Source organism: Girardinichthys multiradiatus, chromosome 15, assembly GCF_021462225.1.
Source record: "Girardinichthys multiradiatus isolate DD_20200921_A chromosome 15, DD_fGirMul_XY1, whole genome shotgun sequence".
NCBI lineage: Eukaryota > Metazoa > Chordata > Actinopteri > Cyprinodontiformes > Goodeidae > Girardinichthys > Girardinichthys multiradiatus.
The window spans coordinates 20,049,162-20,059,068 of NC_061808.1; the positions used below are offsets into that span (position 1 = coordinate 20,049,162).

At 38.6% G+C, this 9,907-nt stretch overlaps 1 protein-coding gene across 2 annotated transcripts; it reads right to left on the reverse strand.

The window, feature by feature from the left end:
- Positions 1–304: 304 nt before the first annotated feature.
- Positions 305–2,217, reverse strand: tcf21 (transcription factor 21). 2 transcript variants are annotated; one of them, XM_047388488.1, is made up of 3 exons: positions 2,137–2,217; positions 1,522–2,051; positions 305–712 (listed from the first exon to the last, which is right to left on the reverse strand). In XM_047388488.1, the coding sequence occupies exons 2-3, from the start codon at positions 1,957–1,959 to the stop codon at positions 623–625; spliced, it is 528 nt and encodes a 175-aa protein (XP_047244444.1). In that variant the 5' UTR covers positions 1,960–2,051; positions 2,137–2,217; the 3' UTR covers positions 305–622. The 2 variants fall into 2 exon arrangements, with proteins under 2 accessions (XP_047244444.1, XP_047244445.1); XM_047388489.1 differs by having other exon boundaries at positions 1,522–2,026; positions 2,137–2,194.
- Between the last annotated feature and the right edge of the window lie 7,690 nt (positions 2,218–9,907).

The following is a 9,907-nucleotide window of genomic DNA, read 5'->3' on the forward strand; positions in this document are numbered from 1 at the left end:
AAGAATTTGTTAAAAAATAGCCCGAGCTGCGCATATTTACCAGTATGAGCTTGAAGTCCATTTCGGGACTTGGAATCATCTCTGAAGGCATGAGGAGTTTGTTTATGCAACGGTAACCACGTCCACCGTTATCTTTCAGAAACAACAGAGGGGGCCTTATCAAGAACACCGCTTTGTCGGTGCTCAGGTTCTGCTATTCTGAAGGGGAACACTGATAAGAGAGGTTACCAGGTCAAAGGACTGGCCCACACAGAGATATTTAAAAATAATAATAATAGGAAATAATAACATCCAGTACACAAGGTTTAAAATTGCGAAAATACTTTATATACATACAATCTTTACAGAAATTTAAGCCAGGAAAAAAAAAAAAAAAAACACCTGCGGACTATAACAAAGTAGAAAACAAAAGTACAAAAGATTATCTTTGAACCAGCAAAGACAGTGGTAAAGGAATCTATTTAAATAAATTGATCTTCTTTTCAATTACGGGAACGTAATAGAGAGAGAGGATGCGCTCCCTCCTTTATTCCCACTCACAGCCTGCGGAGATGTGACTGGATTTCAGTCAAACCTGGAGGTTTTTCTGTCCTTTGAGAAAACAATCTCCCATTTTATCGCATCAGGACGCAGTTGTTCCGCACAACCGCGTCGCGTTGAGCATCTCCTTGAGATCAGTCTCCGGTTTCCCTGCGACCATGAAGGGCCACGTCTGCGGAGGGGAAATATACAGTTAGTTTAGGCACTGAAATTATCTGCGCATTTAAATATGGCGGACTTTTAGGCAAAAATAAATAAATGCGCATATAAATTCAGAAGTGAACAGAACAAAACCGTGTCATATTTTATTTTATTTTTTACTTTATTTCTTAACATATTTTGTTGATTGTTTTGGAGATAAACTGTCTTGTTTCATTCTAATTATCTTAAAGCAGTATCAATTTACTCATACAAAACTGTTTTGCATTAATCAATATCAGACTCTTTCTATTATTTAAATATGTTTGATATATTGTATACTCTGAATAGGAGCTGATCGTAGAAAGAAGGCTGTCTTCCTCCTTTTCCCACCTGCCACCATTTACTTCATCTAAGGCTTTGGATAGGCCTTTGAGGGCCCTGTGAAATATTGTTTACATGCTAAATTAATGCCACCACCAATAGGGAACAAGGGGCCAATAGCCACCCGTATATAGTCTTATGTGCATTTTTTTTTAAAACATGCATTTAAAAGGACGAAGAGTTACAACGTGTACTGACCCTTATGTCATTTTTAACATTTATGCTATTTTTAAACCAATCATTTACTCCTGGTTCCACATCCCTGCGTGACAGCAGCACAATATAACTATAAATTTTATTTCGCCACCTTAAAAAAAATAGGAGGTGTCCGTGCAAAATAAATAAAATGCATGTTTTTCACAAAGTTGTTCCCATGTTTTTAAAGTACTTGTCGATTGTAGTTACTGCAGTTGACGACATAAGTTACGTTCTGAACAAACCCTCAGGGTTGCGTCTCACCAGGTTAACTGGGTGCGTATATCCGTTTTCGTACTTGTCGTTGGCCAGGATCTGCCGGAGATGCGCGATGTAGCTGGACGCCAGGCGCAGCGTGTCCAGTTTGGAGAGCTTGGTGTCCGGTGGCACCCACGGTAAGGAGGTCTTCAGCCGCGAAAACGCCTTGGACAAGACGCGCATCCTGGCTCTCTCCCGGGCGTTGGCTGCGTTCCTCTGCACCTGTTTGCCCTCCTGCTGCACCACACCCTTGGGCGCACTTTTGCGCGACGTCGTCTTGCGCTTCTTGCCAGACGCCTCTCTCCTCCTGCCCTCGTTAGCGAAGCTGCCCTCACAGTTGGAGCTCTCCTCCGTGCTCTCGTTGGAGTCCTTACAAGAGGAGCCGAATTTAAGGATGCCGTCCAAGAGCTCGTCGTCGACGTCGCTTAGAGATCCGGTGGACATGGTGATGCGGGGCTGGAGCGGGAGCGGGCTCAAAACATGGGAGCAAAAGGGCGGATTCTGGACAGAACTGAACAGGGTCCACAAACACACTTCTGGGTGTTCATGTATAAAACCAAGTGAGCGTGAAAGAAGCAGAAAATGAACAGTTTTTATCTCTATGAGCGGAGAGGGCGTTACCTCTTGCTGGGAGGAGACAGGGATGATCAGACTTGGTTCCCAAAGTTTCCAGGACCCTGACCTTTGATGAGTCACCAGCAAAAGACTGGAAACAATATAAAGCGACAAATAATTGATTCAGCAAAACGAACAAGAAGAATAGACAGAGTACTTAAAACAGCATCCCTTCTTTTATAGAGAAACCTCAACAGAAGACATCCTTATCAATATAATTTAACTAAAACAAAACAAAAAAAGGATTAGATATTAGTTCAGCTATAACATTCTGTTGGTTGTGCTAATTGTCGATGAATAAACATGTGTCTTAATGTAACCTGCTGTTAAAAATTAGGGTAAGTAAAAATAAATAAACGATCATATGTACAATTACCAATTTTTGGAAATAGTTTAGATTGTTTTCATGACATATAATGTTCAAGCCCTGAATAGAGAAAAAGAAGAAAAGCTGTTTTTGGCAAATAATTAGTATTTAACCCTCTATAATTTGTGGGACCAACCTTCTTTGAAATTACAGATCATCTGTGGTATTGTACCAGGTTTGGTAGAAACAATGAAATCATGAATTTATGCCCGTTTATCATTGCAAAATAGCTTAAGTATGATCTGATTAAATTGCCAACAATAGGTCTGGACTTTGACTGGACCATTTTGACATATGAACATGCTTGGATCTAAAAAAAATAATTGTATCTCTACCAGTTTGGAGTTATTGTCCTGCTGAAAGGCAAACCTCTTGCCCAGCTTTATGTAGTTGCAGCCTCTAACAGGTATTCTTCCAGGATTGCCAAGTTTTTAACCAAATCCATCAACTTTGACCATCTTCCCAGTCTTCCTCAGCTAAAGAAAAACATTCCCACTGCATAATGCTGCCTCATACTGCTACCATACCCATGTTGTGCTCAGGGGGATGTGCAGTGATAGCTTTCTGCCACACATAGCACTTTTTTGTAGGCAAGAAAGTTACGTTTTGGTCTAATCTGAAAAGAGGATCTTTGTCCACATGCTTGCTGTTTCCCCTACATGGCTTGCAGTAAACTGAAAAAAACAAACACTTTTTATGGCTTTCCTTTAACGATGTCCTATTTTCCCACTACTCTAAAATCCAGATTTGTAGAATGCATTACAAATAGCTGTCTTGTGGACAAATTCTCCCACTTGAGCTGTAGATCTTTGCAGCTCCTCCAGGGTTACCATAGGCCTCTTGGCTACTGCTATAGCTATTGGTCTTCTTGCGGGGCCCAGGCTTACAGTTGCAATTTACTCTCTTTGTTTTCAACTGAATAGTGATCTATGATATGTTTAAAGCTCAGGATATTGTTTTAGCCCTGCTTTAAATTCCTCCATACTTTTATTCCTTATCTATCTGCTAACAAAACCCTGAGGCCTCCTTAGGACAGTAGCATTAATACTGAGATTAAATAACATGGGTTAATTCTATTTAATGAGACAATGACTTCGGAAGGCAGATGTTTGCCCTGGATTTTATTTTGGGGTGACAGTGTTTTGATCCTTAGCTGTTAGGGCTTCTTTTGTGTCTCTTCTCTTCATTTCCCCATAGTTTATAGTTGTTTATAGTTGCCATTTTAGTTTATTCCCTTGTGTATTACTTTCTTTGTTCGTCCTTGTGTTCTTTGTGCACTTATATTATTTCTGTTTAGCTACAGTTAGGTTAATTAGTCTCCTTCCCTCAGCTCCCCACTTGCCTTTAGCCACAGCTGCTCCACATTTTCTCATGATTATCGCATCGGTGTTGCAGGTCATCTCCATCCCCGCGTTTGTGGCTGTAATGCGACAAAATGGAAAAAAGTTCATAGGAGGATGAAAACTTTTGAGAGGCGCTGTAAGTCATGAACATTACCTAACTTCTAGCCCTTACCTACAATATTGCTATATTGTAGGTAAGTATCTATATTTTGGTCATTCTGCTCTGTTTCCGCAGAGCTTTCTGCACTTCCTGGCAGTTAAGTGCAAGGACAGGGGCTGTCCCTTCTCAAATGGCAAACTGGCGCCTTGGTCCCCTCTGATGTAATGGATACCTAGCACCCACAATCCTCTGTTTGGCCTTCCACATCATTCCACACTGATGCTTTTTGCACCAGCCCACTCAGGGCCAAGTCCAAACAACTGGAGCTCTCTGGAGCTGCATGAGAGGAAATCCTGAAGGCCTGTGATAATCCTTTATTTCTTATCCGCTTCCTTTTTACTTTTCTTTTCAACATAGCACAAGATGCTGATGGTATTTTCTAACATGAGTGTGAGTTTGCCCAAATATGTGTGAGCGGAGTGTCTTTGCATGCACAGCTTAAGCGTGCAAGGATAAGAAGTGTGTCTCCAGAGAGGTGACCTTTAGCTCCTTTGTTTCCGGTGTCGCAGCCCATCCAAACAGGAATTATCTGATTAATCAGACAGAAACTAACAATAAATTGTTACTTTTTGTTGATCCCTTTGCCTTAACCTTTAAAAACATCAGAGGAAATAAGCAAAATGGGCAAGACTGAATTGATTATTTGGAAATTTAGAGATGTGATAATTATCTAAAATGTATATTAAGATGCTACCAAACTAAACAGAAAGCAGGAAATAGATAAGTGAAATAGATAAGTGAAGGGATAAAGACAGAGAAGAGGCCAAAGAGGTGGATTAATCTTCTGGGTGGGCTGAAAATCAAAGCACTAAGCGGAAAAGTAATAATAGAGTCTCTTAGATTGATGATCACCTCTTAGATACATGGATCTACACAAGAGAAACACAAAGGTAGATGGAGCAGGAGCCGAACTAAAATAGCCTATTAAAGAAAAGTCAAGGGACTCTTTCCTATTCCCTTTATAGCAATAAGATATGATGTAATATAACGTTGGCCTGTACTGAAATGCAGCATTATTTCTGTATGATAGAGAACACCAGCCAAAGAACTAAGTACTTACCGCTGTTTTGTGAGTGGGTGTTTTTTGCAACAACCTTTTATGAGAATGATAAAGTGTTTCAGAAACCCTCTCAGAGCTGTGGTCACACTGAGAGTGACACGAGGCAACAGGTGAAGAAGGGGGGAGTGAGAAAGAAAGAGCGGACCCTGCAGTCATGGAGGGACAAGCTGCTAATTAGCCAATTTGGGGGCAAAGGTTAGGCTGGTTGTGTGATGTCACTATCTGGGAAGGGTTCCAGATGTTGGGTGCATGCAGGGCTGCAGAGGAGGGCACCCCATGCTCCCAGTCATTATCCGGTCTTATTTTATTGAACGTGTTGGTTGTGCTATAAACAAAGATGCCTTGGTGGAAAGTTGGGGTATTTTGAACTGCTCTTTTGCCCAACTTTGCAAAGATGGCTGAATTATTTGGCAATATTATTTAGCATATATGACATTTGGGTAAAACTCTTGTGTCTGATCTGCATCACCATCCCAATTCCAGAGGTGTACTTTTAGTACCCCACTCAGTAGCAGTTTCTGATATCTGTGAAATGATTTTTCACCCAGAGCACCACTCTTGTCAAGGGGCGGCCATAAACCACAGCTGGTTAATAATGCCGAAGTTTATGTCTGATTTAAGTTTCAGAATCTGAGCAAAAAATAAAGGGCTGTTTCACTGTTTTTGAAGACTATTGACTGAATCTGATCATCTATAGCTCAAACTGTACCAGTGAAAAGAGTTTCTTAAAAATACAATTTGAGATTCATAAAAACTTTATTCTTTTTGTGAAAACGAGAATTGATTTTCTGCTTTTTTTGCAACAAGGCAACTTTAAACTAAGACAAAAATGGAAAAAAAAAAAAACAGGGTGACATTAATGCAAGAACTGCCTATGACCTTGCCTTGTTAAACCAGAAAAGCTGTGTCCACCCCCCTAATTTGAAGTACAATCCTTAGTGCCCACAGTTTGCTGAACCAATGTGAGATAACAGCACAGGAGAAGCCAGTCTGTCAATGAGTATACAAATTGATACATGCTTAGTATGAAGCATCTTGTGGCAAGAGGCTCATTAGTACTCAAAGTCAGGTACAAAATGACCAAAACTACAGTTCCAAAAAGTTATTAAATGATGAAAGAGCTTAAAGGCTGGCACCTGCTTTGTTTCTTGTTGCGTATCTATTGTAGAGACCAGTGGAGTATGGTGAACTCATTTTCATTTTCAAGAAACTAGTTTGAAAAGATTTGAACTTTGTGACATGGTGCATTATCCTGCTGAAAGTAGCTATTAGATGATAGGGACTCTGTGGTTATGGAGGGATGAACATGGTCAGCAACAGTACTCAGGTATGATATGTCATTTAAACTATTCACCTATAACCTGTGAGATCAACAAGCCATTTTTGTCCAAAAAATGGTTACTCACTGGTTATTTTCTCACTTTCTAACCATTCTCTGTAAACCAGAAATGGTTGTGTCCCTGTCCCTGCTGCCCCACAGACAAGTGGCTGAATGGTAATACTTTTGTTTTATTTTGCATTCCTCAAATAAGTTTATACATTGTAAAAATGACTGGATATTGTTTAGATTTGAATTTACTATAAAACCTTTTTATCCTTTTTAATTAACCTGACTTTTTAGTTGACTATTTGGAGCGCATAATTTTAGTTAACTTTATTTTTCAGTCTGCTTACTCTGTTCAGTGGGTAATATGCAACATATTAATGAGTTTGTATTTGAGTTACCAGTTACCTTAGAGTTGCCTTTGGAAGGGATCATCAAAGAAAAGAACCCCAGCTGCATCAGATCTCCTGGGTGAGATGGGTCAAACCACTTTGATTTTATGGGAGAGGAAATTTGGTGTTTATTATTTGTTTAGTTTTTCTTCTACTTTGGACTGAAAATCCTGACCCAACAGTTTTTATTTTTTACAGGTTACTAATTAATACTTATCTGACTAGTGTTTGTTTGTTTCTTTGTTAGTTAAGTCTTTGATTGTTAGTTTCTTAGCTGGCATTTTCACTTTGTGCTAACAGTGGTCTGATCAACCACTATTTAAATTTCCTTAGTGTCTTGCTTGTGAGGTGGTTTTGTGCTTGAGTTCTCTGTGTTACTACCTGGGTTGAAGTCTGTTATATTGATCTGTTTTGGGCCCAACTTATGTTTTTTTTTAAACTTTTGCTACGTTTTTGTAAATAAATTAAGAATTATTTTTGAAAACTTCTGGTATCTCTGGCATCTGGTTTGCTCGGTCCCTGTCACTTTCCCATTCTGATGGCTGGTTTAAACTTCAGTGAGTCATTTTCTCCATGTCTAAATGCCTAAACACACGGCTGCCTTGTTATTTGCTGATTCACTATTTATATTACCCAGTAATTGAACTTCACCAGAGTAATCAATATTATTCATTATTGTATTGTCAATGCAATAGAGTCACTTGGTTTTAATTCATTTTATGTATGTTTTTTAGGTTGTGTATGTTTTTTAGGTTGCCAAAGTTGTAGCACCTATCAGTAAATGTATGTCAGCTGGCCGGTGACAGTATACCAACAATTATTGGTAGATTAGGACTGTGTGGGCAGTCACTTTGTCTTTTTAAACGTTGTGCAGAATAGTTCAGCCCCTTTGGACTCGAATAATCTATTCATATTATGAAAAACTATTTTTTAAATAAATTATGCATAGATTAAGTGTTTTATCAACCTGGAAGCCGCTAAAATTCAACTTCCAAAGAACATCCAAAGAGGTCAAATCCAATGCTAGGCGTGAATGTTTAATCAGAGCATTTGATGTTCTCGCTGAAACGTTTCCTTAATTCATTCAACGCACAGGAGAATTTCTTTAAAATACTTGCCTTGTTGTTTCCCTTCTGAAAATAGATTTTTAAATATATTCTAACCAAAGATCAAATAGTTTCACTTCAAGTTAGGCTGCAGACCAATAGCCAGACAAGTTGTAAAGTTGCCATTAAGCTGGTAGAAGGAAAAAGTAGAAGGAAAAAGGAAAAGGAAGGTTAAGGACTCTTCAACCATTTATTTTCTTCATATACATGCAGAATTAGGGACAGATGCAAAATTATTTGATCTTAGATCACTGATGAAAACACAACAGAAGAATGAGTTAAAGGAGACAAACAGCTGCAGGACTCCAACTCTAAACCTTTCCTAAAAATATCAAAGGCTGCAGGCAGAAAGAGACTGCCGAGAGAGGGGCAAGATAAAAATTTGTGATTTCATTGCTTGTTAATGCAAGAAGGTGCAATCCTGGATGGATTTCAGGAAAAGAGGCTCTGAGTACTCCTTTTAAACTGTTGGTTGTGATCAAGATCGCATGCAGGTGAACCTGTTACATCAGTTACTTGTAAGTTATGAGCAGTTATCCCTAGTTTAAAAAGGAGAAAGACATTCATTTCAGTCTGATTTCTTTGCTTGGAGAGAAAGTTGGAAAGCATCAGTGTCATGTAACATGCTTTTTTAAAAATGCTTTACTGTAAACGGAAACAAATGGGTGTGAAGCAACTGATTAATGCAATGAAATGGAACTATGGTGTGAATCAAAATACCCTTTATTTACAAGAGAAACATCCCCATGTATTTCTTTTTCACACATAATGAAAAGAAAAACAAAAAAATAAATGAAAGGCAGAAACTGATTACTTGGTAGCTGTACAAACCAGACCAGGACTAGAAGTCTGGAGTCAGGCTTAGGGTGAGAGAAAACATCATCCATCTATGTCTAAGCACTGCTGTTGTCCTGTCCCTTATCACAGCTATACTCCCTCCACCAACACACACTCTCACACACATTTGCAAACTGCTTTTCACCTCAGTTCAAATACCTCAAAAAAGATGAAAAATATTAAAGCAAAAATAACTGACAGAGAGGTTGCAGAGAGTGCAAACATTACAACAGGGAGTGAAGAAAGCCGGGCCAAAGGGATGGGGCGGACAAACTGAGCAATAAGAGAGAATTATGTACACGATGATGGGAGTAGAAATATCAAGCTGTTTTTCAAAAAAGCCACAATCCTTTGATATTCAGTGACAGGAACATCCGGGGAAAGGCAAAAAGGATTCTGCAAAACAAGACAAATTTTCTGTCACTGTGTAGGTTGTTGACCCGGAAGTCTTGGCCCTACAATGTGAGCAAGCTATTGGTCTCTGGAATTTGAGCCCACATGCACATTTATCTCTGTAAGTGTATACATCTGTGGTGAAAGTACTGGTTTCACAATGCGTGCAATGGATGGGTATGGATGCATGGGACACTCAGCATGCCAATTAGTTCTTTGGAGCCATCAAGGAATTTTAAACCATTCTTTTACCATCTTACCAATAGAAGAACTTTTATTTTGAAGATTATCTCTGATCTTTATTTTGAAGACCCATTTTTCATCACAGGTTCAGATCCATCTAGAGTTTGATACCGAACCTTAAAATAATCTGACCTTTTTAAATGCTAGACTTTATTTTGAAGAGTCTTTGAGCTTCATTTTGAAAAGCCAACATTCTCCCTTTTTATTACTAATTACTTCCATTAGTAACATGGAATATGCTTCGCAATAATCTAAGTATGAAATGTTGATGCTTTTATTTTGAAAGTCCAAATTACAGTTGATTACTTGTATACCAATCAGATATTGAAATAATCTTCATTTAATCTGTTCAAATACTTAAAAGACTACATGTGTAACTACATAGTTTCTGAACAAGACCAAAGTGAATACAAATAAACTGCCATAAAGGAGCAGAAACAGATTATTATATTATTTATTATCCAAAATCTGTAATGGTAGGCTTTTTTTTATATTTTCAAGGTTATGTTAGGTTATTTCTTCTATCCATCCATTGTCTATACCTGCTTACCC

Bases quoted from the DNA above. Each gene is read 5' to 3' on its own strand.
- tcf21 (XM_047388488.1), bottom strand. From the start codon at position 1,959: ATGTCCACCGGATCTCTAAGCGACGTCGACGACGAGCTCTTGGACGGC. The intron at 713-1,521 runs GTGAGACGCAAC...TCCCCTCCGCAG, and splicing joins ATACGCACCCAGTTAACCTG to ACGTGGCCCTTCATGGTCGC.